General features: G+C 36.4%; 5 protein-coding genes and 2 non-coding genes across 13 annotated transcripts in view; 4 read left to right on the top strand and 3 right to left on the bottom strand.

The window, feature by feature from the left end:
• Window positions 1-3,431, bottom strand: part of NLG-5 (neuroligin 5) — a 185,658-nt gene extending 182,227 nt beyond the window's left edge. For both annotated transcript variants that reach the window (XM_089072245.1, XM_089072247.1), the window contains exon 1: window positions 3,285-3,431. The gene's annotated coding sequence lies outside the window, so the exon portion shown is untranslated. The remainder of the gene's footprint in view (window positions 1-3,284) is intronic.
• LOC112552828 (U6 spliceosomal RNA) lies at window positions 2,014-2,120 on the bottom strand. The gene has a single exon (XR_003096799.1). It is a non-coding gene; the product is annotated as a U6 spliceosomal RNA (small nuclear RNA).
• Window positions 3,432-4,336: 905 nt separating the features above from the next.
• LOC105429834 (28S rRNA (cytosine-C(5))-methyltransferase) lies at window positions 4,337-7,827 on the top strand. Of its 3 annotated transcripts, XM_089072248.1 has the most exons (8): window positions 4,337-4,469; window positions 4,719-4,808; window positions 5,284-5,395; window positions 5,478-5,617; window positions 5,688-6,226; window positions 6,313-6,676; window positions 6,782-7,150; window positions 7,281-7,827. In XM_089072248.1, exons 3-8 carry the CDS (start codon window positions 5,296-5,298, stop codon window positions 7,743-7,745), a joined length of 1,977 nt encoding a protein of 658 aa, XP_088928374.1. In that variant the 5' UTR covers window positions 4,337-4,469; window positions 4,719-4,808; window positions 5,284-5,295; the 3' UTR covers window positions 7,746-7,827. The 3 variants fall into 3 exon arrangements, with proteins under 3 accessions (XP_088928374.1, XP_088928375.1, XP_088928376.1); XM_089072249.1 differs by lacking the exon at window positions 4,337-4,469 and having other exon boundaries at window positions 4,698-4,808; XM_089072250.1 differs by lacking the exon at window positions 4,337-4,469 and having other exon boundaries at window positions 4,711-4,789.
• On the top strand, window positions 4,342-4,448 carry LOC112552829 (U6 spliceosomal RNA). The gene has a single exon (XR_003096800.1). It is a non-coding gene; the product is annotated as a U6 spliceosomal RNA (small nuclear RNA).
• Window positions 6,322-10,232, bottom strand: LOC105429799 (vacuolar fusion protein CCZ1 homolog). 4 transcript variants are annotated; one of them, XR_016138249.1, is made up of 11 exons: window positions 10,093-10,232; window positions 9,903-9,997; window positions 9,750-9,843; window positions 9,441-9,647; window positions 9,180-9,355; window positions 8,957-9,100; window positions 8,726-8,871; window positions 8,388-8,652; window positions 8,181-8,308; window positions 8,006-8,114; window positions 6,322-7,145 (listed from the first exon to the last, which is right to left on the bottom strand). XR_016138249.1 is itself a non-coding variant. In XM_089072252.1 (10 exons), exons 3-10 carry the CDS (start codon window positions 9,756-9,758, stop codon window positions 8,062-8,064), a joined length of 1,128 nt encoding a protein of 375 aa, XP_088928378.1. In that variant the 5' UTR covers window positions 9,759-9,843; window positions 9,903-10,032; window positions 10,093-10,232; the 3' UTR covers window positions 6,322-8,061. The 4 variants fall into 4 exon arrangements, 3 of the variants coding, with proteins under 3 accessions (XP_088928378.1, XP_011641278.1, XP_088928377.1); XM_089072252.1 differs by having other exon boundaries at window positions 6,322-8,114; window positions 9,903-10,032; XM_011642976.3 differs by having other exon boundaries at window positions 6,322-8,114.
• A 37-nt stretch (window positions 10,233-10,269) lies between these two features.
• Bx42 (Puff-specific protein Bx42) lies at window positions 10,270-13,141 on the top strand. The gene is made up of 8 exons (XM_011642975.3): window positions 10,270-10,402; window positions 10,618-10,771; window positions 10,908-11,075; window positions 11,158-11,465; window positions 11,555-11,690; window positions 11,813-12,071; window positions 12,178-12,559; window positions 12,664-13,141. Exons 1-8 carry the CDS (start codon window positions 10,389-10,391, stop codon window positions 12,872-12,874), a joined length of 1,632 nt encoding a protein of 543 aa, XP_011641277.1. The 5' UTR covers window positions 10,270-10,388; the 3' UTR covers window positions 12,875-13,141.
• A 6,108-nt stretch (window positions 13,142-19,249) lies between these two features.
• Window positions 19,250-26,964, top strand: part of Ptp36E (protein tyrosine phosphatase 36E) — a 58,717-nt gene continuing 51,002 nt past the window's right edge. Inside the window, exon 1 of the mRNA XM_011642978.3 lies at window positions 19,250-19,840. Coding sequence (XP_011641280.1) covers window positions 19,838-19,840 — 3 coding nt within the window. The 5' untranslated portion in view covers window positions 19,250-19,837. The remainder of the gene's footprint in view (window positions 19,841-26,964) is intronic.

Here is a 26,964-nt window from a genome sequence, read left to right as displayed (position 1 = left end):
CGATTTCCGTCTTCCTCATGAGAGCCGTTTCGTTCCCGGGGGGGGCTTTGGCCCACGTGGAGAGAGCTTAATTATTTCCAACGATCCGGGCACAATGCGCCCGAGGTTGAATTCTAACGATTCGATGGATGCCGCGAAATACGTGCTTTGCGAATTTGCTAGTCGAATCGTGCGCGATCTGACTTGACCCATGCTCCATTCGCACGCTCGAAAGCAAGAGAAGGAGGGGAGGGAGGGAGGGGGGGGGGAAGCTTGCACAATTGAACGACCAGCTTAATTGAAGTCGTGACCACTGTTATGCTACTGCGATTATATGCGCATACGGTAATTCATTGTAAGGCAGCAGCATTTCGGATGCAACGCGCAGAGACACGAGAATGTCATTCGAGTTTCGATATCCCATAAACAAGCCAACGACGGGAGGCTTTGATTTAAGCTTGTCTCCAGTTAAAAAAAGATTTTAATGTCTTTGTTTTCTCAATTTTCCATCAGGCGAAAAGAGGAATGGAGGATATATTTATCTTTGATTTTTTTTAATATTGCATAAAATGTTAATTTTAAAATAATTGTGTTGGTGAAATAATTGATTGCAAAGAATAAAAAAAAGCATTTGCAACTGGGCGGTTTTGTAAAATATAAAATTTAATAAATGTTTATAAAATTTAATAAGTTTTTATAAAATTACAATTATTCTGCTATAAAATTTATAATTATTCCACATGATGATATCTTCGTCATCTTTCGATCGAAGAATTTCGTGCAAACGAAGACACGTTCAGCTTTTAATTCGACATTAAGCGATAGAAACTCGAGATAAAATACATTTACGTCGTGCATTTTTGTTTAACTGTATCCTTTCTTTTACATTGTACGCATGCGAAATAAATACAGATGTAACAGACACGAAATGGAGTCGCCACCTCGCCGGGACGGAGCCTACGAGGGTAACTGAAACGTTCCTCCGGTGAAGAAGTCACGAAATACAAACTGGGATAATTGAAATGCTTCCGGGGTCGCGAACGAAGGCGGGCGGGATTCGTCGACGAATATTTCCTTTTTCGTGCTATGTAAATTGCATTACCGAGCGGCCGTTAGATATCAGTGTCGCGCGAAAAAAATCAAATTGCGCTCTCGTCGGTGCGCCGCTCGTTTCCTCCTGGTCGACGCGGGGCACGGGACCATTAAACATTCATATTCTCGCGGGCGTAAACTTTAAAATTCTGTCATGAATGTCGAACTTTTCCTTTATCGCGTCGCGCGCCCCACTGAAAGTTCTTCTCCGATTTAAACGTCGTGAAATGCTGCTCGGCAAAGAGGCGCAGCCAGAATTTCTCGGCTGTTACGCGTACAAAAAAAAAAGAAAAAAAAAAAAAAATTAACACTAGAAATATCGAGCGATCATTTCTATCCATTTCTACTTTTTAAACTAGTATCACATCTAGCACTCATATCTTTTCTCTTTTCGTATGAGAGATATGATTTTAATCTCCTAACTTTTTACTAATTATTCTTTATTCCCTTTATTCTGATGAAATATTAAAATTGGAAAATTTTTTAACATTTTATCTTCTCAACTATCTTTCACCAGAGAAGAAGTATGATAATTTTATTTTCGCACGTAATTTCTGCTTTATTAGTTATTTTTTTATATTTAAAAGCAGTTTTATCGAAGAAGGTAAAAAATTAAAAGCGTGAAAGCTTGAACGTGAGATCTTTGTGTACGATTGTTTAAACTATAAAATTAAATACAATTAAATTAAAAACAATCGTGAATATAACAAACATTTCAATTTAGATTAGACATGATTCTCAGTGCGCGTATCATAATTCGTACAATATATAAAAATATATTCTTGTTATCATCTAAATTAATATTAAAAAATAGGATGATTGCATGCGGACGTGATAAATAATCAAAATTAAATAATTCAAAACTAATATTAAGATTAGAATGTTAAATAAAAAGATTAATTACATGATAAGTTGTTAACAAGTTCTTAATAATTTTCGGCAAAAAATGTGGAACGCTTCACGATTTTGCGTGTCATCCTTGCGCAGGGGCCATGCTAATCTTCTCTGTATCGTTCCAATTTTAGTATATGTACTGCCGAAGCAAGTACGAGAGGGATGTTTTTTATAATCGTATATATATTGCAGACTAAGTTTAAAGGTGCCTTCGAGAAAATTTCATTGGATTTCAATAGAACTCCGAGTAGCCATCTAGTAAACGATAGATGAATTAGTTTACTTCATTCTTGTTAACTTTTTATAACATGCTCGCATCAAGCTAAACGTTAAAGATTAAAATTATTAATTAAAAATTAAATGTTAAATCGCAATGTAAATTACAATCAAGATTTACAGAAAGTAAAGATTTAGGAGCGTTAAAAATTCGTCAATATATTAAGTGGGCTAAATTGTTTATATTTGCAAGAAATCGCTCTTATATTTAATATTTAACTAATGTTTAATGATTATTTTTACCAACGTAGGTTAATTAAATTAACAATAAATTAACGAACGTAATAAACAAACAAAAGTAATAAAATAATACATAAAAAGAAAAACATGTTCAATTTTATAATTTTATAATTGAACATGCGTTTTTCTTTTTGTTATGCATTATTTTATTACTTTTGATGCGTTTGTTAGTTTTTGCGGATTTTTTAATATTAATTTAAATGATAACAAGAATACTTTTATATTGTATGAGTGATACATTGAGAATAATTCAATTTAAAGTCGAAACGTTTGTTATATTGATAATTGTTTTTAATTTTATAATTTAAACAATCGCACACAAAGATACTGCATTCAGCTTATATACTCTATACTTTTCATCTTGCTTTAGAAAAATATATATATGCCGTTATTATATATTAATTTATTAATTAGCTCTATCAAAGTCAGCCAGTGATATATTTTCTTCATGCCATATTATTAAAAATTAATTGAAAGATATTGATGTTACTTTCGAATCTGTAAAATATTACGAACGCAAAATGTGTCTTCTTTCGTGCATCTCAAGAGAATTTATATTTTTGGACCGAGGAATAAAAGATAAGAGGATCTTTCATATCCTTATGCAGTTATGCTGTTATTCCCGAAGTCCCTTATTGAAGTACATACAAATTTTTATACAAAAGAGTACTCCTTTGTCCCGAGAATAGCATTCCAGAATATCTCGAGAATCTTGTCTATAGAAAAAGTATCGCGTTTTAAGTCGCGTTTTTAAGTCGTTTTTAGTCTCGCTCCACAATATATAAGGAGTCGAAGTTGTTTACCTTATAAATCCCCTTTTTCGCCGCATGATTTGGAACTCCGACCACGTCGTGTCTGGAAGATCCAAAATTCGTTGCTGGAAATTTCACAGATCCACTTTCCGCGTCGCTTTGTTCATCCATTGTTACAACATTACATCTCTCTCACACGCACGAAAAACACGCGCAAAAGCATGATCGAGCGATACGTTGCGTCCCGACATCACGCGAAAGCAAGCACGGTTAACTTCGCGGCTCAGCGAAAAAAAAAGCAACAGAGAAATTTCAGAGAAATTTCGACACGTCTACAACGCTCCGCGATCACCACACTACTACTTTATACACACTCGATCCCGCATCCTTTCCAAAATCAAGTATTGCGAACACTTGTCGCGTTTGCGTTGTTTAAATCGGCGAAGTAACAACGAAGTACGCGGATCGTGGCGATCGTCTTTTGTCCTAACAGCCGTGCCGCGACTCGTGTGAACCCCATAGGATACGTCACAATGCGCGGCACATTCAAGAAAATAGAATGTAACGATATAATTATTAATAAACTAATATTTTGACTAATGTTTATTTTTAGTAAAATTTATGTAATACAATCTTGGTTTAATTCGCTTCATATCTTTTTCTAATTTTTAAAAATGAAAAAGGATAAAAAGTAAATTAAAGTTAACCTGTGTTAACGTTGATAAAAATAATCATTAGACTGTTAAATATTAAATATAAGAGAGCGATTTCTTGCAAACAATATAAACAATTTAGCTTACTTAATATACCGATAAATTCCGCTATAAATCTTTACTTTCTATAAATCTTGATATAAATTGCGATTTATAATTTATAGTGCGATTGAATAATATTTAATTTTTAATTAATAATTTTGATCTTCAATGTTTAGCTTGATACGAGCATGTTATAAATATTTATAAAAAGTTAATAATGATGAAGTAAAATAGTTCACTTATCGTTTACTAGATGGCCACTCGGGGTTCTATTGAAATCCAATGAGATTTTCTCGAATGCGCCTTTAAACCTAGTCTGTACTATATATACGATTATAAAAAGTATCCCTCTTGTACTTGCTTCGGCAGTACATATACTAAAATTGGAACGATACAGAGAAGATTAGCATGGCCCCTGCGCAAGGATGACACGCAAAATCGTGAAGCGTTCCACATTTTTTGCCGAAAATTATAAGAATTTGTTAATAACTTATTATGATTAATATTTTTAATTTAACATTATTTATTATTATTTAATTAATCTTACCATTATTTTTGAATTGTTTAATTTTGATTATTACATCGTATGGGATTTTATGAGAGCCTGCTACTTTTAATTTTTTATAATAAATCAAAAGTGCAATATATATGCATAACGAGACGAATAAATAGATTCAAATTTTTAATACAAAATTTTTTTTCGATCTCATCACACGTGATCGGATTTCAGTATAGGTGTCGCCGAAATCGGCCTTTTGGTTAAAATCTTTAACCACGCTGCGTACAAAGCTGAAGTTGGATGTGAGTGTTTCACGACGCGGTAATTTTAATAAAATAATAAGTTATTGAAATGTTTTTACAAGACTACTTTTAATTGTATTGTTGAGTAAAAGTTAACATTTCTTTCAATACTACCTCCTTCAATCATATCTCCTTATTGCTATCACGTGGAGGTTAGAAACATGTATGCATTTATTGTAATGTATATATATATATATATATATATATATATATATATATATATATACATTACAATATATATTACAATTATATATATATATAATATGAGACATTGTATTGTTTAATGTGTTGTTCTAAACGTTATTGCGATAAATATCATCACGTAGAAGAAGGAGGTAGTATTGAAAGAAATGTTAACTTTTCATGTTATCAATAAAGATTATATATTTTTATATTTTTATATAAAATAAGCTAAAATATTAATCATTTGTGATATACAATTTAAAGATATTTATATTGCGAATAATCAATGAATAAAAAAACGTATTAAATAGTTGTAGATTAAAATGGGTCGCAAGGCAAAATTTGAAGGAGACCAAGTTTCCAGTGGTCATGGAAGAAAAGCGAAAAAACAGGCTGATCCAACTTTTCCAAAAGGAGTCCTAGGTATGAAAAGAAGCAAATAAATTTGTATCAGTATCTATGTAAAGTTTTAGATGTGACATCTAATTTATTGTTTTTATTACAGCTCATGAATCTAATAAATTAAGTCACCGACAAAAGCAGAGATTAAAGAATAGACTGCAGAAGAATCAACAACTAAAAGAAAGTGCAAAGAAATTACTTAAAAAGAAAACAAACATGAAAGAGCAGATAGAATTTAAAAAGGTATATTTTTTATTTACATGATAAATGTCTATTACATTACTTCTTGTTACATTTATTTAATCAATTTTAGAAGGAAGATATACTACAGCAGCAAAAACAGAAAAAAGAGAAGAAAGTAAAATTTGCCAATAACAATTATCAAAAAGAAGAAAATGAAATAAAAGTTCAATCTCCTAAAAAAGCAAACATAGAATCAAAACTAGAAACAAAAGCAAAACAAAGTAAAAAGAGGAAAAAGATGAAACAAAAAGATATTAAGAATATAGAAAGTAGTAGTGATAATGACATGATATTTAATAATGATGACAAAAATGAAGAAGATGAAAATGAACAAATAGAACAAGATGAAGAAGAAACAAGTGAAGAAGACAATCAATTGTTTTCTATGGTAAAACGATCAAAGAAAAATTTTAAGAAAGCAAAGCAAAACTTTATGGAAGATGACATAGAAAATGACAGTAAAGAAATGACATTTAGTGAGGAAGAATCGACTGAAGACGAGCAATTAGAGGAAGAAGAAAAGGAAGAAAATGATAAAAGTGACGATGATGATTTACTTCCTATAGAAAAGGCTAACAAGAAACTGAAAAAAAAGAAAGAAAAGGAAGAGTAAGTTAATTTTCAATTATTATTTATAAAACTAACTTTTCTTTCAATTAATAATTAATAATTTTCTTTGTTTTTTTACTAAATAGAAAACTAGCAGAAGAAGAAATGGATGATATGATAGCGAATCAAAGTGTATTTTCTTTTCCAACTGAGGAAGAACTTGCCAATGTTACTAATTTAAAAGACGTTCAGCAACGAATACGAGACGTTATTATGGTGTTATCAGATTTTAAAAGATTACGGGAGAAAAATAGGCCACGTTCTGAATACATCAAATTACTTCAACAAGATCTCTGTACATATTACAGTTATAACAATTTCTTAATGGAAAAACTCATGCAAATATTTCCAATGGACGAGTTGTCAGAATTTTTGGAAGCGAGTGAGGTACAAAGACCTATGACGATTCGCACGAATACTCTGAGAACGCGACGACGTGATCTAGCTGAGGTACAGATTCATACAGACTAAATTAATTATTTTTATTATTATTAATTATTTTTATGTCTAAGGCAATTTATTTATAATTGTAATTCATATTGAATATGTTTTCAGGCTCTTATTAATAGAGGCGTTAATCTTGATCCAATAGGAAAATGGACAAAGATTGGTTTGGTAGTATATTCTGCACAAGTGCCTATGGGTGCAACGCCAGAATATTTAGCGGGACATTATATTATACAAGGTGCTTCTAGTTTATTGCCCGTAATGGCATTGGATCCAAAAGAAAATGAAAGAATTCTTGATATGTGTGCCGCACCAGGCGGTAAAGCTTCACATATTGCCGCTATTATGAAAAATTCTGGAACATTGTTCGCTAATGATATAAATAAAGAACGATTAAAAGCTGTTGTTGGCAATTTCCACAGACTTGGTATTGTCAATTCTATAATCTGCAGTTACGATGGACGAAAATTCCCTACGGTAAAAAAATTTTATTTTTATTAGTATTTTTATAATTCGTACTAAATATATTTTTGGAATTAATAAATATAATTAGTAACTATAATATAAATATAATAATATATATTAATAAATATATAACAATTTCCAGATTATAAAAGGCTTCGATAGGGTTTTATTGGATGCTCCATGTACAGGTACAGGAGTAGTCGCGAAAGATCCTAGTGTAAAGATGAACAAGGAAGAAGTAGATGTCCAACGATGTTGTACATTACAGAGAGAATTATTGTTAGCTGCAATTGATTGTGTTAACGCGCGATCCGAAACGGGTGGTATTATTGTTTATTCGACTTGCTCTATTCTACCAGAAGAGAATGAATGGATCATCGATTATGCTCTTAAAAAACGCGACGTTAAATTACTGCCTACCGGTCTAGAGTTTGGAACTGATGGTTTCACGAATTATAGGGAACGCCGATTCCATCCTACATTAAAATTAACTAAACGGTTTTATCCGCATGTACATAATATGGATGGCTTTTTCGTAGCAAAATTAAAAAAATTTTCCAACAATATTCCTAATCAGAAAGATGAAACGGAAGAAGATTCTGATTAAAATTCGTTTTTTATAATAATTTGGTTTGTAATCAAATTTACAAAAATGCTATTATTATTATATAAAACTATTATTATCCTAACATTGTGTTTTATTTATATGTACAAATATCTAAATTTTTCAATATTAATGAGTAATATAAAATATATAATAGAGAGAGAATTCACATTTTATACCACATATATATATATAAATTACACAGCTTTCTGTAATTATTTTACAGAATATATATTGTTGATAATTAACGAGATAGAACTTACATTATAAAAGATTGTGAAAATAATGTTTATGACTTTCTGATTTTTCTATATAGTTATCAATGAAAAAAGATACTTTTTAGTTGTTTTTCGCAAAGCCTCTTCACTTCATCTATAATAAAGAGAGATTATTTATTATGTAATTATCACAGTACAGTATCGTGAATATATTACTCACCATCAATTTCTATAATACTTGCACTTTTTTGTTGTATAACAACAAAAAATTCCCTTAAATTAGACAATTTTCCAACAACCCAATAATCGCTTATGGTCTTTATGATTATTTCTCCAGCTTCTTTCAATCTAAAAAAATCAAATTGATTAACACGTAATTCTCATTAGCACATGTTTTGTGAATTTTAGAATTTTGGAATGTACATACCTGTTTTTATCATTATATATATCCGTAATAATCCTCAAAACCTCAGGTGTTGTAAGTACATTAGAGCAACGTCTATTATCTAAATGTATTGTACTTTTATATGCTAAATTTAACTTATTAAAATATAGATACTTGGTGCATGATTCTGGTGTGACTATTACATGTTTAGAGCACTGATCAGCTACAGAGCTAACTAATGTAGTTAATTGTGGGCCTAGAAAACTGTCTAAGCTTTTGAAAAAATCAATTAATAGACTAGTTTTCTCTGCAAAATAAAATATGAATATTTTAATTTCCACATGATATAATTGTAATTGTTTTTGATATATTTTACTTACTATCAACGAAAAGGCATATTGTAGCACTTAGTGCTCGATACACTACTAGATACAATGACACAGGTTTGGTAGAATAATTAATAAAAACTTTCGGCGATTTTCCAATTAAACTAGGCTCATTAACGCTAGCAGGTCCAGTAACAAATCTAAACAAAAATGTTTTTAATGGCATTCTCTTTGCAATTTACATTTACATTGCAATGTGATGTGAATATATCGTTTCTTTCTTACTTTCCATAATGTGAAGTAGTGAATGGTGAGGGGGAATTTCTAGGTATTGAGCCTCCATGCAACTCTTTCTCAAGATGAGCTGGCAAAAGAGTGCTCACTAAATAATTATAAACTACTTGCATGTCCTCAGGCTCCAAGCCGCTCCTAAATCATACATCGTATAAATCTTGTGCAAAAGTTAATTCATTTATCGCAGTAGAGAAATAATGAATACATAACTTACCAAACAACTTGATCATTATAGAGAAATGCTGTATATTTCACTTGTGTAAACATAGCTTCTACCAGATTCATAAAGCATTGCACTTTAAGAAATGTAATCTTGTCAAGAGGCAAAAATTGTAGACCTTGAAAAACATCTAGGATGTCACTATTGTTCAGTTTCAATGAAAGCAGGTACTGAAACAGATCATAGGTAGAATATTAAATTTCAAGCCATATTTAGATTACACTTTATAAACAAATGCACATTCATGATTCTTACCCGTGAATAAAAATGTTCCAGCTTGAGTTTCAACAACATTACAGATCCACATTCAGGATCATTAATGATTGTTTCAAAAGAACCCATGAATAATCTAAACATCATATATGTCTGTTTTAATATAGCTTGACAAACACTGCTAGATACTTCGTCATTCTGATATTTATTACCATCTTTTTCTTTATAGATATATGGTATTCCAACAATCTGTAAAGTATTGTATAAATACATAGTTTTTAATATTACATAAATATAATTAATAATTTAAAAGAGTAATTTTATATTATTTCATTATTTTTAAATACTTACCATTACCATCCAGAAATTTGGTTCTGGTTGATAGTATATCTGTCGTGTCTTGTGTGTATGACAATAATCACATGGTTGACCAGGGTTGAAAGATCTGCAATACAATCTCTTTTGTAGAAATGTTCTCCTTATACTTAATCGCAAAGTACATACTCTGTAAATTTAATTATCGCCTCGCTAAGCCCAATATTTTTTATTTGTATATCTAGATCCTTTTCCGGATAGTAATACAATATCTTCTTTTCCTCCTATAAAAAAGAACATGCATTCATATCATAAGAACCTGCAGAAATTATTTAATTAGAGGAAGATGTACTTTTCTGATATATTATTGTATACTCACTTCCCCTTCTTTCTTTGCGTAAGTGCCATTAAAAATATAAAAGTGTTCCAACGTGATTTCAGGCTTAGAAGTCATTCTATGAGTTTGAGTAATCAATTACAGTTACTGCAATATGTATGAAAATTATTATTTTCCGTTCATCGAGACATATCGAATAATATCTCTTGACAAAAAGATTATCAATCTCCACCACCATGCCGATTTTGGTGACCCCGCGCGGTAAAAGCGCCAAGTTTTGGATTCAGCTGTGGACGTATGCTTATTTTACAGTGCGTTGATACCAATTGCATTTAGCGATGTCTTTGACGAAGTAAGAGACTATTATTTTTATACGTATATTTTTATACGTATATTTGTATATTCGATATTATCATTTTATTGATGTTTGATAATGTAATTAATATCAAAGAGTAACATCCTTTCTCTGTGTTTCATTGGAAAATAGATGTCCTAACCTAAACACAGAATCAATATCTAATTTCTCTGTTTGTAATACTAGTGCTTTTTGTTTTCTTTTGTGATTAGCTTATTACCTGCTCCCACCCAGGTGGTGTGGGACAGGGAGGACGAGGCACGTGAACAGAAATTGCGCCAGAGACCAGTCTCAGCATTGGTCAAAGCCGTTGTTACTGCACCACCTTATGGACAGCGACGAGGATGGGTGCCACGCAATCCAGAAGTGAGTAACTTTCTCATATGATTTCTTGTGTAATTTTAAACTAAAATTTTTCACCAACATAATTTCATGTTTAAGTCAAGTTATCGAATGCAATTACAATGACGTTTCTTATAAAGTTTAATTTATATATGTATAGGACTTTGGAGATGGAGGAGCTTTTCCTGAAATCCACGTTGCACAATATCCACTTGGAATGGGGATGAAAGGTAAAGAATCGACAAGCAATGCCTTGGCGATACAACTTGACGCTCAGGGAAAAGTAAAATATGATCTTATAGCGAGACAAGGTCATAGTAAAGATAAAGTAAGTTTGAATCTTACTTAGATATGTTATGAGATTAAAAACTAGCATTTTTAATTTACTTATGTAATTAATTTTTTTATAGATTGTCTATAGCAAGTTGACAGATTTACTGCCATCAGAAATTACAAACGAGGAAGATCCTACTCTGCAACGACCTCTTGATGATGAAATTGATGAAATTACGGATAAGACAAAGAAAGCATTAGAAAAAATAACAAGATCAAAGATTGCAGCAGCTATGCCTGTGAGATGTGCTGAGAAACAAGCTCCAGCTCAATATATACGTTATACACCATCGCAACAAGGACAGTCATTTAACTCAGGTGCAAAGCAGAGAGTCATCAGAATGGTAGAAGCACAAATAGATCCCTTGGAACCACCAAAGTTCAAGTATGTTGAGCAAAATCAATTAATAAAACAATTGCCAAATATAACAGATATAATCACCGAGTGTATTAAGGTAACGATATTTATTGCAGAATTAATAAAAAGATTCCACGGGGACCTCCGTCTCCTCCAGCGCCTGTCATGCATTCTCCCACGAGAAAAGTGACCGTAAAGGAACAAAAAGAATGGAAAATCCCACCATGCATAAGTAATTGGAAAAACGCAAAGGTGCTACAAATATTTTATGTCTTATACGTTGCATCTATCTCGATATCGTAAAAGATAATACCGAAATATAATGTGATATATTTGATTCTATGTAAGATTGAATAGAATGTCTTTGATTTTAGGGTTATACAATTCCATTAGACAAACGTCTTGCTGCAGATGGTCGAGGTTTGCAGCAAGTTCACATTAATGAGAACTTTGCCAAGCTAGCGGAAGCTCTTTATATTGCTGACAGGAAAGCCCGTCAAGCTGTCGAAATGCGTGCGCAGTTAGAGAAGAAATTAGCTCAAAAGGAAAAAGAAAAGAAGGAGGATCATTTGAGGCAACTCGCACAAAAGGCCCGAGAAGAGCGCGCCGGCTTGAAATCTGCTGCCACATTAGGTTTGTATAATATTTTAGGTTTATAACTATATACGTAAAATAAAAACCAATAAAAATATTGGATCAAAACAGTGATAAATAAGTGCTGTCTTTTTTTTTTTTACAGATAAGGCTGAAGAATCGCGCGAGAGAGATCAACTTAGACAAGAGCGACACAAGGATCGCGCTCGCGAACGTAATTTGGCTCGTGCCGCACCTGACAAACGCTCTCGTTTGCAACGCGAACGCGAGCGTGATATTAGCGAACAAATCGCTCTCGGTTTACCTGCGAAAAACATTCCTAATACGGGAGAGGCGCAATTCGATCAGCGTCTCTTTAATACTAGTAAAGGAATGGATAGCGGTTATGGACACGATGACGAATATAACGTCTATGATAAACCATGGAAAGATGGCAATTCCATTGCTTCGCACATTTATCGTCCCAGCAAGAATATCGATAAAGATACATATGGAGACGATCTGGAAAAATTGGTTAAGACAAACAGGTGAGATATTTGTACTTATATTCGTAGCAATATTTAATTTTAAATAAGTATGAATAGTATCTATAAATTCAAGGTTATTATAAATAGTTTATTTTTCATTTTAGATTTGTTCCTGATAAGGAATTTAGTGGAACTGATAGATCAGTCACGCGATCGGGACCAGTTCAATTTGAGAAAGACGAAGAAGATCCTTTCGGTCTGGATCAGTTCTTGAAGCAGGCTAAGCGCGCCAGTAGCTCGACTACAACAACAACAAAACGCAAAGAAGAACGAGACCAACGTAGAGACGATCGTGATAAACGAAGGAAACATTAAGCATTTTGCGAAAGTTTTTTAAAAATTTATTCCGTATTATAGCGAGAATGTATTGTACACTCATATTTTAGTGTTACAAAAATAATAGTGGACATGATGTTTCGCCATCGTATTAGAATGGGGAATCACAGTTTGATCTTTAATTACTGCTAATTTGTAGAAAAAAAATCTTGTATGACATATAAATTACAGCTAATAAAATTTGCGGATATTGCTATGTCATTGTATTTACACTTCCTTTTAATAAAGCAAAATTTCTTTAAAGAATATAGTAGCACTGTATGTATGGAAATTTGAATTTCTACTCACAAAAAACTTCCCATTTTTGCTACTTGCCGCAAGGAAAAGCAAACATGTTTAGCATTTTAATAAGGAAGCTTCAACGAACTTGATGCAGAGCTGTGGGAGAGAGATATTGCAGTTTGCTTTATGAGCAGAAATTAGTTTCTTTATTTTCATTTAGTCTGGGGTTTTATCGCAAAATAACGTAGGAAATATGTTGCGCGTTTCGTATTTTTAATCGTCAACTATTCATTCTTGCTATAATAAGGAAAAAGCTTTAAGAAAATCTCGCACAAAATAAATAAATACAAAATATAGAATCGGAAAAGAAATTTATTGAGAAAATTCATTTTTAAATTAATGTAAGAATTAATAAAACAACTTAATAAAAAATTTACAATTCGAAGATCATAAAGATAAATTCGAAATATATGAATTAAGAGATTTCAAAAATAAAATCCTTCAATTCTTTAAGTCAAATAAAATCTTTCGAATAGATTCCATTGATTCATCTTTTGGATTCTCGCATGATAAACATGTCATGAGCGCCGCAGCATCAAGAGGCACTATTTCGACCGATTGGTAATTCTCGTGCCCTCGTGCTAAATTTAACATTGGTTATCCACGATACGAACTGTCTTCGAAATTGAATGAAAGGGCAAACGAAGACCCCCGCGCGGCTGTAAAAGCTAGAAACAAGCAACAAATTCATCGCGCATTTGCATCAGCCTTGGAATGTCGATCAGAGGCTCGTTGGATGTTCGCCGATTTGAGGAATTTTCACGGTTTGGCCGTTCGCCAATCGGTGATACGAGCACGTCGTGCTCGTCCCGAACTGTTAACTTACCATACTCAAATCGCCACCACTTCGAGCCGCCATCTGATTGCGAAGTGGACATTTCGGATGAAGAAACGCGCGGCTGACCAGAACCGGCTTTATCTACTGCGCCTAACAGCACCAGCAATTACCACTTAATTACTTAATTACTACTTAATTGTGACGAATGATTCGAAAGCCGAAACGATCTAATTAATTTTATAAAAATTAAAATATAGTTTTATTTGATTTTATTTATTGTTATATATTATATTTTGAATTTATATTATTTTTGTATATCTATCGAATTTTTTCGTAAAAATTTCTTCTGTCTCTGTCACTTCATTTTTCTAAATGTACGCGGATTAACGACAATGCCATAATTTTCCTCTTTTATAAAAATGTGTGACTTTATCTTTTGTGTGTTCTTCACAGTTATTCGTCATCGGTGCTGACTTGATGCGGGCAATGCAGTAGATACAGCCGGATTAGGTCAGCCGCGTGTTTCTTCAACCGAGATATGTCCATCTTGCGATTAAACAGCGGAAATACTCGGATATGAAAATCAGAAGATTCTCTTCTATCTAAAAATTTGTACGAATTTTCAAACTAGAAATATAATTGCGGTACAACTATCTTCAATCGAAATAATAATTTTACAAGTATAATTTTAATATTCAGACCTCAGACAGTATATATTGTTCCGTAAAGGAATTGAATTTTGTCTATCTGTTTTCGCGGAATGATGACAATTCTAACGTGCCAAGTGCATCAGATCACAGCGGGTCTTCGGCATGAAAAAAACAGTGAGTTTCCGGCATGATCGGGTAAACGTATCGTATATTTTTAGCAACGGTTTCCGACATCGCGAAGCTACCACATTGCGCGCAGCATCCAACGGCGAAGAAACATCACGTCGCTTCGTGTGCCTTGATGTTCTCCACTGCTTTTAACGATCTCATTGACATCCGGTTAAGGAAGGAATGCCTCGGGACCAAACTTTCTCCCGACAAAAACCTAACGTTTCCGTGTTATTTCGTACGCAAGCTAAGTTACCACTTGCACACGACGCACGCACGTGCACGGCAGCATGAAAACACACACACACACACACACACACACACACACACACACACACACACACACACACACACACACGATACAAAGTGCTTTCCTGAGGAAGCTTTCGCGCGACGAGATGAGCATAGATTCTGAGGCCGGAAATTGCATCGGTTTCGCGAATCGTAGTCGAGGCCGGAAATAGCGCGCGACATTTCGTGCGGAACGGACTCGTGCTCGTGGCGAAAATTCCTTTAACGATCGATTGCACCGACTTTTCTCGAGAGAGAGAGAAAGAGAGAGAGAGAGAGAGAGAGAGAGAAAGAGGCAAACGACGTTCGTTGAATTTTGGACGATCCCTCTAGCCGCGCTTCGGCGGCTATCGGGAAAGATTTCACGCTCCGGTCGCACGTATGCTAAATGTATATACCGTCGTAGCAGCGGAAGGTGTTAGAGCTCAATTCCAAATTTTCCGAGTTAATACCATTTGAGAGCGCGCATTAAGCCGTATAAGCTACAACCGAGCTTTAATCCTGTAGCGCGCGCGTGACCCATTTTTCGTTTACATAAATGCAAACGAATGTGGTCCAAAAATCCTCGGATGTCGCCAGAAACTCGGTACGTTGTACCCAAAAATTCCTCACATCCCGTACGGGGGGGTATGAATCGCGGGGATATCTCTCACACGAGCAGCACATTTAAACGCACACAACAGCGTCGTCAAAACTCTCTTGATCTTACAAATAATCCGCTACGCTCGTCTTTGCGGATATCCGTTATAATTGAACGGATCGGAGAGATCAGGCCGCCGCGACGTTTTCCCCGCCGAAAAGTTATGCTCGTCACGAGCGAGAGATCTATTTTTCAGATCGGATAAGGGAGGATTTTTGCATCGCCCTTCGCTCGGCGCGACCCAATTACCGCATTTCCCAATTAGATCGAGAAGCTTTCGCGCGCCTGAGAAGAGATCGCACGAGCTTCTCTCAGCGAGCTTGTCGCGGCCGAGAAGGAGGGAGGGGGGGGGGGCGGGACCAAGCCGAAAAGCAGGGAAATATCGCAGTTATTTATAAGCTCGGCGCGAGGGTCGGCGTTTAACCTTGCCCGACGTGGACCGTCAGGCATGTCACCTAGCCGTTTTATTACGACTGTACTCCTCGCTCGGAACGTGGTTCCAATTGGGTCAGGTCCACGTCTGCTTTTCGGAGCGTTTCGCGAGCTGCCACCAGCAGAAACGTAGCTCTGACGGCGAATTAAGCCCGCAACTCCCTTTTCTCCTCTACACTCAACCGGATAATACACTAGTAATAATTTATCATGATGCTTCAAACAAGTCTTTTCGTCTGTGAACGACTGCATTTTGCATTTTCGAATGAATGACGATCTCCAAAATGATTTAAAAATAGCCCCGCTGGGTAAGAGGTCTTAGAATAATTTTCAAGAAACTACTAATATGCGGATAACTAAATGCAAAAATCTGTAATTTTTTATATTTAATTAATTGTTATTTTTTTATATTTAGTTAACAACCGAACGATTTTTATATCGCACGATAATTATACATTTTGTAGATTGGATAATTATAACAATTAGCCAATTATTTATACGTCAAAATAATTATTTTGATTAGAAATTTCGCGTAAAAAAAATTGTCATTTTTTTGCAAGAAGACATTTTGTATATTAAAAGGCATAGTTATAGCTCGAAAGTTCATTTTAATGATGGTATATTTCATTTATTCTATTTTCAATAAAATTAGTTTGAGATCTCTTCAATTCTCTAGAAATAAAATTGAAAAACTTTTTTAAATAAGAAAGAGTATCATATTGAAGTAAGTGGCGACTCTCTCGATTAATACAATTATCTCGGTATTACGCAACGTAATTTTCTTGGCAACTTTATTTCACTTTACTTTCTCTTTAATATGAAAATTCTTTTACTCTTGACCTTGATGAGCTTAATGTATCTTACATTAAGCTAACACATTTTCTTTTCACTCTGTTTTATTAATTTCTTCCTACACGAGGTGATGACGAAAATTATCTTGATCATTAATTATTCCACTCGTTAATGTACAATAATACAATGAACGTGAACCATTTAGGAGATTATCGACTCGGATAATTTACTTGGACGAGCCGTTTCTAACAATAGAACGAAACTATAAGTTTAATTGCGCGCTAACTTTTGTTACGACACTCAGACTGATCGAGATGTAATTGCATTAGAGATCACAGTTGCCACTTCCTGCATTGTCTCTATATATTCCACATGCAAGATCCGAATTTTCGATATGCAGATATAGCAGCTAACGAACATTCTAGAAAATCGATTCTCATTAAATCATGCTTATTAATATGATTAATAAAGATAGAAGCCTCCATTAATTCGAAAATATCGGATGTTAAGTAAAAAGAATTTTATATAATCGACCTTTGCGTCATTTAAAGAAGGAACAATTGGATTACGATTGATAATTAAAGTACATTTTTTTAACTAGATAATGGAAACTAGTTCAAATATTCTAATATACGATTAATATTCTAATATATCTTTTAATCTCTCGTTCTTGCAAAGAAATTAAATTCCTCTGAAGTTTATGTAAAAGTATTATATAAATGCATGCGTTCTATTTTTTAAATAAGTTGAATTAATTTACATAATTAATATATTTTTATAATGATTATCACAATGCTGTACGTGTATATGCTTGTTAGACTAAAAGATATATATTGATATTAATTTTTATATGAAGATTTATGGTGTCTTATACAAAGTAATACACGTGAGACCATCTTTCACACACAATAATGCACGTGCGAGAAACATCGTCATTTACGGATTACTGGCTTTTTTTTGCTCCCCAGAAACATGCGCCATGATGTAATCCGCCGGCGGTAAAACAACAACAGCGAAAGAAGATTTGATTAACGACTCTGATTAATTTCTGTTCACCGCGACTCGTGTAACGACTCCAAAATGACAAATAATAATGGCGAACGCGTCCTCGTCGCTTGTCATCCAATGATAACGAACGCATCGCGCTAATGAAATACAGTTTGCGACAAAAAACGCGAAATCCGGATGTTTCGAGAACGCGACGCGATGAGTTTCGGTGATTTCCGGCGGACAAAGAATGGGGAGGGAAGGGAGGATCGGATGTTTCCTCCGCAAGTATGCGGAAAAAGAGAAAATACGAGAGTAACGACGATATTTCATTCCCGCTTCTGTTTTCCTTCGCGGATAAGGAATACGACGATAACGAATGCGTTATGCCGCTAGAATCTTGCAGGAACGGACGCGAGAAAAGATAACAGCAACGTGTTCGGAATGGGACGGATTTTCTCGGCGAAGAGGATTTTACGAAGATCCAAGATGTCAGTTCCTGTTTTTCAATAGCCCTTTTGATTTTCTAAAACCCTTAATTTGTGACTAACACAGATAAATTTCGATTATAAAAGCGATATTCAGGCGGCTCCCACGATTTTATCTTTCATACGCTAGCTCTACGATTATGATAAAACTTTTATGTAGATTATCCAACGAGAATATCAAAATATCATCAGAATATCAAAATGTGATCGATAAAAAAATATTTTAATTATTTTAATTATTTTTTATAATTGAAATCAGTCGACATGTATCGCGTAAAATGTGGAGATCATTTCGATGAAAGTTGTGTAAGAAGCTCAGGTGAACACTTCCGGGAAAGGAAGAATTTAAATATCAACTCTACAATATTGCGTGCGCGATGCATCTGTTCGCGATAAATTTAACAATTACGTAATCGGATTACGTCGAATGTAGCAGAACCAACGTAAAAATTGGAGTTCTGAATTTCCCGGAAAACGGATGCGTTTTCCGGAAGCGAAGAGCTTTACAATCGTTGGATCCCCGCGAACCAAAGCCGCTGGTCTCGCTGACACTAGCAACACCGACGGGCAGCATCAGCAGCATCTGGACCAGCGTCCGTCTCTGGCTCCGTACTCCGGTACAACGCGCTCGTCACCAGGACCACGCCCTCGGCCAAGAACCGACGCCGACGCCGTCGTCCCTTCCTCCCCTCTTGAACGTCCGCTCCCGCCGCCCCCAACCGCTCTTTCTCCCTCTCTCTCTCTTTCTCGCTTCTTCTCTATCTCTCTCTCTCTCTCTCTCTCTCTCCGCTGGCGACCCCCGCGTCTCACCCGCCGCCTCCTCGCCAGCCAGCCTGACGGCCCCCCAGGATCTCCTCGTCAGAGCGACTCGACTCGTCGTCGACGGTGACTCGCGCGTTGCTCCGCGCCAGTCCGCCACCGACCTCGCGATCGTCCACGTCGTCGTCGTCGTCGTCGTCGCCACCCGTCGTCGCCGTCGCGTCGACCGTGCCGTGCCTAGTGGTGGTGGTGGGTGAATGATCAGTGCGCGCGGAAGAGAGAGGGAGAGAAAGAGAGCCGGAAAACCGCGTACACACACGCGCGCGCGCGCACACACGCACACGCACGACACAGTCGTTGACTCGCGCGCGGGAGGGGTGATCGAGGTGAGCCGGCGATCGATCGAACGCCAATACCGGGATCGGTCGATCCGGGATCGAGGGGGAGCGAGGGGCGCGCGCGACCGCCGTCACGTTGCGCCGCGACGAGGGTGTCTTGGTCCCGGGGCTGTTGCTTGGATGACACTTGGGTGTTGGTGCACGCCGCTGCTGATCGAAAAGGAGTCAGCGCACGGTGGTCCCAGGACGTCCGGTATCCGCCGGATCCCGGAAGGACCGCACGGAGAGACGCGGGGAACTCGCGACAGTTCGTCAAACTCGAGAGCAGCCGCGTCATATGGTACGTCACAGTTACCCTATGTATGCCGCCGTGACGGATGTCGTGTGGACGGATTTAGGATAGAGGAGATGAGGATCCGAGCGAGATGTTGAAGCGTTGTTTGGCCTGGTGTAACGAGCAGGAGAGGGTTGCTCGCGCGACAACGACGAGTTGAACGTGACTGCCCGTACCCTGTACTTTCAGCGAAGTCACGTTTCCGCGTTTAACTCTTAACGAGAAGACGCGGAAAACGTATGTTTCTTTTGAAAGCGCTCCAGATGCATCCGGGCGAACGATGAGACCGAAAATAAACCAAAAGCTATTGTAGTCGTAATTCTCGCGTTTAAAGAAAACAGTTCGGTTTCCTCCTCAGTTTCTCGGGGATTTGCCACGAAGAGTGTCACATTAAAAGTCACGCATATTTTTCCATAGGGAAATCTATATAACAGAATTATCAATAGCTGCCTGTTAAAATAAATATTTTGAAAGAACGAACGAAAGAACGAGAGTAAATCGTATTATATAAAAAAAAAAAAAAAATCACATGCATACCTTTATGGATTGGAAATAAATTCATCAGAAATAAAATAGAGATGTGACGATATAAATAAAAAAAATTCAAAAAAGTTTATTAATTTAAAAAATAATAATTAGTATGTGATGTCGCTGATTTAAATTAATAATTAAACTCGGGATGAATATCTGCGCTTCTCTCTTCTTTGAGATCTCCCAATAATTTTCCGCTCCAGTATTTTTCTACGCGCTGTCGTTGAGAACGAGAAGAAGTCGAATCCCTGACGAGCTCGTCGTAAATTTCGCAGCGATATAATTTGTTACGCTCGCGTTTCCATCGCGTTGGCGTGTAGGATATATACGCGTTTCGCGTTGTTTTCGATGATGTAACTGCGTGGTGGCGTCAACGACGAGACGGCGGCTCGTAAAAGCGTGAGACTCGGCATGGCGCCGAGCGGAATTTCGACATTCGCATATAAAGCGTGCGTTTTTCTCCGCGAGCGAAAAAATCGCCGCCTTAATTAAAAGTCTCAAAATTCTTTAATTAAAATCGCTGGAGAACCGATGCGACAGCAGGCAGTAGTATCGACGCCATTCTTCGCGGTAACAAGTCCCGAACAAGGTAACAGATCGCGCGCGAAAGTGATCAAACGTCGGACCGCGATTTGGAACGAGTTTCGGTCGCCGTTAGCTAAACTTCATTTCGTCACCTACGAATTGTAATTCGGTTAAAAAGTTAATTAATCGAGTACCGTTGGTGCAATTAATTTTTTCACGCTCGATGACATCGCGGCGATCTTAATTAATTAATTAATTTTCATCAGCGACTCTCCGTTTTATTCCAGATCCCATAATTTTAATTAATCCTTTTCGCGACACGACAAATAGAGTGTGAGGATTAGGTAATTATTATTAATTGGCTTTTGAATATATTACTTGCGTATTATCTCAGTCTGATTTTCAACGTTCGAAAGATTAGTTCATAAGAATGCAGCTTCTTATCGGTACATTTTATTATTTGCTAAAAAAAAGCAACAAAATTTGTATCAGTTCTTTATCCTTAACTTGGCGAAATTGCAGAAATTGCAGAAATTTATTTTTCCATCCGTTCGTTCGTGTCATCATGGCAACGGAATATCATGCTCGTTGAAATTATAACGCTTCCAAATGCTGGCATGTGACACGAAGATCTCTTGCACTGACGTTTATTGAGTTGGCTCAGATATCTTTACCGGACGATCACCATATGGTTTCTACAATATGCAATTCTTTTCGAGAATAATTGGACAGTATCACAAAAAAAAAGACGGATTAATCTAAAAGATGGATCTTGAATAAGTCAATTTAAAAATTCCGACTTTGTTCCCATCTAATCGTTTATACGATCTAATTCTTCTTTTAAGTGCATAAATTGATGCACTTTCCGCTTTCCATAATTTCTCAGCGTAAAGATAGTCGGATTTCAATTTGTGAAATGATATTTAATAATATATTAACGATCGATCGACGGTAACAGACATTTTTTGCAATTTATCTTTTTGCGCTCATGATTTTCGTCATGATTCGGAAATTGCAAGAAGTAAATCTTTGACAAAAAGACGTCGTTTCCGAAGTGCGATATTTTCTCGCAGTCGACGCGCGTGGAAAAGCGCAGTGTCGCATTTCTGTGCCTTCGCAAGACGTCGCCTCACCGAAATCTCGTCGACATCAATCTTGAACGTTGACGCGCGTAAAAGTGCAACGGTTCCGCTATCGCTATGTCAGTAACACGCGCTCGGATTTTTGAAAAAACGCATACGTATTTCGCATACGTATTCCGCATAAACGTTCATTTATTTTAAAACGTCCTTATTCTCGATTGAAAAAAAAAAATTTCCAATAAATGTGAAATTGACGTTCCATTAAGAAATGACGGAAACGAGTTACGAGGTAAAATATTTAGCATTTAAGATTAAAAGTTTCGAACTATAATCATGCGATGAATCCAAGTTTGCAACTTGGTGAAAAAGTTCACGTTTTCAATAGAAATATTGTTAATAGAAATATTGTACGTGGTTACGTATATACATATGACTATTTATTTTTGTCCATGACTCTTCAAATCTGTTGTAAAATTTACAATGCACAGAAGGTACCGATCCTTTAGACACGTTCTCTATGTTGCGTCTATACATGATTTAAGTGCCATAAGTGCACAGTTTGTGAAAATAACGACGAGTGGCCGAGGCACGTCAGAAAATTCGAAACGCTCGCGACTAATGGACCTCACTGAGTCAGCAGTATTTCCTACTGGGGTAACACGCGAAATACTTGACTCGTAATATATCTCAAGTTACTCCTGAATTCCATATTTTATCACAACAAATATTATATTACACAAAATTACATATATATATATAATTTATATGTATAATAAATTATAATATACGAAATATTTATTTCGATTAAACTTTCTTTATTCTGAAATCCATTTTCTTTCATCATGTATGTATGTATAATTTTTTCACCTATTTATTAATTTTTCAATTTATTTTTTATAATTTTTATAATACAAACAAACTCAGCTGAAAAAAATAGTCTGCAAAACAATAGATTTCTTTTCGATCCTCTTAATATATAACATTATGGAATAAAATTCATGATAAACTTTTAAATTTTTTTTACTTAAATTATTCTGACTTAAATTGAGCGGTTTAAATATTCAGAAAGAAAAGAAAAGAGCTGAACAATGGATCTCACGTGAATGTTTGCAGCAGGAAAATACGCGAGAGACGTCAAATGTCGTATCAATTGTCGACCCTGTCGCAAACCTTTTGTCTGGTATTCGCATCGGTAATCTCAAGATAAGTTGTTTTGTCCGTGAAAAGAGGCAATGCAACGAAATAATTGATTTAATTCCCTGTTGTTGTTAGCGATGGAATTGGTAATCGGTCGAAATGTAACTGTACCCTAAATATAATTATAATATAATATTCGATAATTATTACAACGATCGTTGGTTAGTAATAGTCAAGAAAATCGATCATCGATGTTGACGACAGCTTGAATAATGTTAGTTTTATGCTAACGAAGGAAGTAATAAAAAAAGAAATCACATAATTGGGTTATAAATTATTCGTCATAGATGAAAGAATGCTTCGATGTACACTTCAATTTTCTAAGGAAATCGAACGGGGTCCGAGGGGTTTATCCCGGGGATAAATGAGTATCTAGCAATTGACGAGTATGTTTATCGGGGTCGGGAAAAGAATTCACCGTCGTAAATTTATCGTCTTATTTACTCGCATCAGCGGCTATGTTTGCTGGCGAGTATCGAATGCGAGTGCTCCGATATACGGGAAGAAGTAGTCCGGATATATGGGCGACTGGATGGATATGGAGTAGGATGGGGCATATACCGTTCGATGTATTCCGCGATTTTTCGCAGGGAGGTGAACTCCTCTTGACGGCAGCGCGGCTGGGGGAAGGGGAAGGGGGGGGGGGGTGGATCGGCGGGTTAAAAATGTCAGTTATTTTGCGCGTCTTTATTTATGCCTGTCTTATATCCTCGCAGTCGCTGGATTTATCGCCGGCGTTTTTCGTTCCGCGAGATGTAGCCGATATACGTGTGTGCCGAAGCATTAATTCCGCGTCCATTCTTACATCTCCTCTTGCCCCCCCCCCTCCTCTCTCTCTCTCTCCTCCCCCCGCCGCAGACGCTTCAGTCGGCCGCCCGCGAATTATTTTCAGTTCGGAATTCTACGCGCTCGCGCTGATTCATGCGCGATTTAAATCATTAGACCGCGGAATCTGGGATGTGCGAGCGATTATGCGAGTCAGATTTATGCACGGTATTGTCATCGCTAATCCAGCGAACCGCAAGCTTCTAACGGAGCTTCTGTGAAAGAGAATTTTCGCGCGATATATCGAGGAAAGTGAAACAGAATTCTTTACTTCCGTCTTTTTTTTCCTCCCCCCCCTCCCTCTCCCCCCCGTATGAGTTATTATCGCAACTTCGCAAGTGCCTTCGTACCACGTTATACAAATGTTTATCCTATTTAATAATGATTAATAGGAGAAACGAATTGAACTTGATGATATCACGTGAAATTATGACAATGAATTGTATAATTAATGAAATGGTATTAAATTCACCTATCGCATTATACGTATCCGATTATATCATGTATGTAAATTTTCGAAACACATTGTCATTCGGAGCTTGTTATATAAAATATAGTCCGATCAGATAAAATTGCGAAAGAAAAACGACTAAGAAACAAACTTGCGCATTAATCATACTCTAAAAAAAAACAAACAGGCAATAGTAAAAATCTTTTAAGAAGTTCCTAGACACTTTTATAAATTTCGAATATATCTCACATGTAGATTTATCGATCCAATATTTAACATAGTTTACCATATCGCAGATTTAAGAGACTTATCGTTATCACTACCCTCATTAGTCTCATTACATCGCCGCGCAATTATGCAGCTGCGCGTAATTATTATTCAACGAATCCAAGGTTTTTACAACTTATTCTCACGATAACGAGACCCGCCGCCGTCGATTTCCTCGTAGGTCAGCAGAAAAGGTGCGATGTAAAATTTGGCATCGCGATGGCGATTATGATGATGGCGTTAAGATACACGAGCTGCTTTATATGAAACACGTAACGTAAGATGGAGAACGCGATTACTCGCGTGAACAACAGCCGTCGTCGTTACAAATCTACATAATAATTTGATATACATAATTAACCAAGTGTACCAAGTGTACGGCGTGCATTTTCCTCGTCGCGTTCGCGAGTCACGTTCGCGAGTCGTCCCTCTTTCGTCGCTTAAATGCAAAATAAGCGACGTCTCGTATACGCGGAAATGAGGACGCGCGCTCGGATTACCGATAATTACGGATAAAGATTACGGCAGCACGGCGGCTTACGAATTCCGGATAACAATCGATTATGTACCCGCACGCGTTCCTACAAGCCTATAAATCCGACGACTATTCAACGACGACGGGCATTAAGAGCGGCCAACCTGAGAGCGGCTGTAATTCTCCGGCTTAAGCGTTTACGCGCGGTTATTGTTCCGTGATAAATCGCCGAGGGGGTATGCGTGGCATGCATCTCGTGGGGGGTCTCCTCTGCCAGCAATCCGTTTTGTTAATTAGCGCGTGAAAACGATTCGCCTGAATTTACGAGACGTTTGCGAGGACGGAAACGAAATCGCGCGCGCGCGCGCGCGTTCTCGCGAATTTAGACGAGCGAGACGGTTCCTTCTCATCCTGATCGCATTTCAAAGGACCCAGACGCTAATGTTAGTCACGTCCCTTGATTCCCGCGACGGTAACAATCAAGTTATAATTAAAGTCGGAAATTGCATCTCGTTGTTTTCCGCCAACATAATTTCCGAAACATTCGCGTAATATCTGAGAAATCTCACGAAAATGTTTATTTATATTTATATATTTATATATTTATATTCTCACAGAAATATCTATTTTTATTTATATTTTATTACCTTTGAATCTACCTTTTTATTTACGTCTGTAAAAAATATTATTTTTAATTTATTGTATATCAAACTTTAATTTTTTTCTGTTTAAATGAAATGAGAAAAAGAAGGTCGTGTTCGATGACGAATGCGTTAAATATGGGCGAGAACACAACTGCAATTCCCCGCGGAAGCAGAGACCGCGATTGCTGCTGTTGAAGTCGAGTACGCCCATCGAATCTCGTATAGAGGCGATATTTTTCGAAACGGAGAAGATGTATTTAAAAACACGTACATCGAAAAAGCCGACTCCTCCGGAGCTAGCACGGAAGGCCTCGAGCGCTCTTAAACTCGAGGCCCTTCGAATTCCGCTATTTCTTTTATCGAAATATAAACAGTCACTGGGGAATTCAATATTCCGACCCTCTCGAAGCCGGATTTGTCCGCGTATAATAAATTTGCTTCTGATAAATAATTTAAAGCGGTAGATGAAATCGTACAATTTCGAAAGCGACGTGCTGTATTACGTACGGATTTCAGCTAGTAGATACGGACAATTGTCGACCGGCCTCCCCAGTGAATTAGCTTGTTACATGACCGGACTGTCGTCTGTGTATTTAACGTTGTAACTACTTGCACCGCCAAAATTCAGCGCTTCAACAAATCCACTCGGCGAGCCTGTCTTAAATTTGTCATCGCGCATGAATCGTTTGTTTTACTGAAAATTTATCGCAGAATAAATAATAATCAATTTTTTTACATTAATATCCATATTAATTTTTTGCTCAATCAATTTTACGACGAGCTGATATGCGATCTGCGAGAATATTTTTCATATTTATCCTTCTTTATACTAAACTTAAAAGATATTTTATTAATTTTGCGAACGTGTGCAATTAACGGGGAAATGCTATTTCGCCTTAACTATATGATCGTGTAATGCGGGGTGAGAATAAATAAATGATTTCCGTCTCCGTGCGTCGACTTGACGAGGAGCCAAACATCTGGGTTTTGTTTGCTGCGCTTCATATTGATTTTGGAATCACACTGCGGTACTGATATACTAATGATATCAGAACATCACGAAGAAAGTAGTAGACCGAAAATTGTGTAGTAAAAATTTCGCGCTCGTCTTTCAAGAATTGTGCGATTATTAA

This window comes from Pogonomyrmex barbatus, unplaced genomic scaffold (assembly GCF_055798465.1).
Source record: "Pogonomyrmex barbatus isolate J1 unplaced genomic scaffold, ASM5579846v1 scaffold13, whole genome shotgun sequence".
NCBI classification, from domain to species: Eukaryota; Metazoa; Arthropoda; class Insecta; order Hymenoptera; family Formicidae; genus Pogonomyrmex; species Pogonomyrmex barbatus.
Note: the sequence above shows the minus strand (reverse complement) of the source record. Positions and strands in the feature narration are given on the sequence as shown.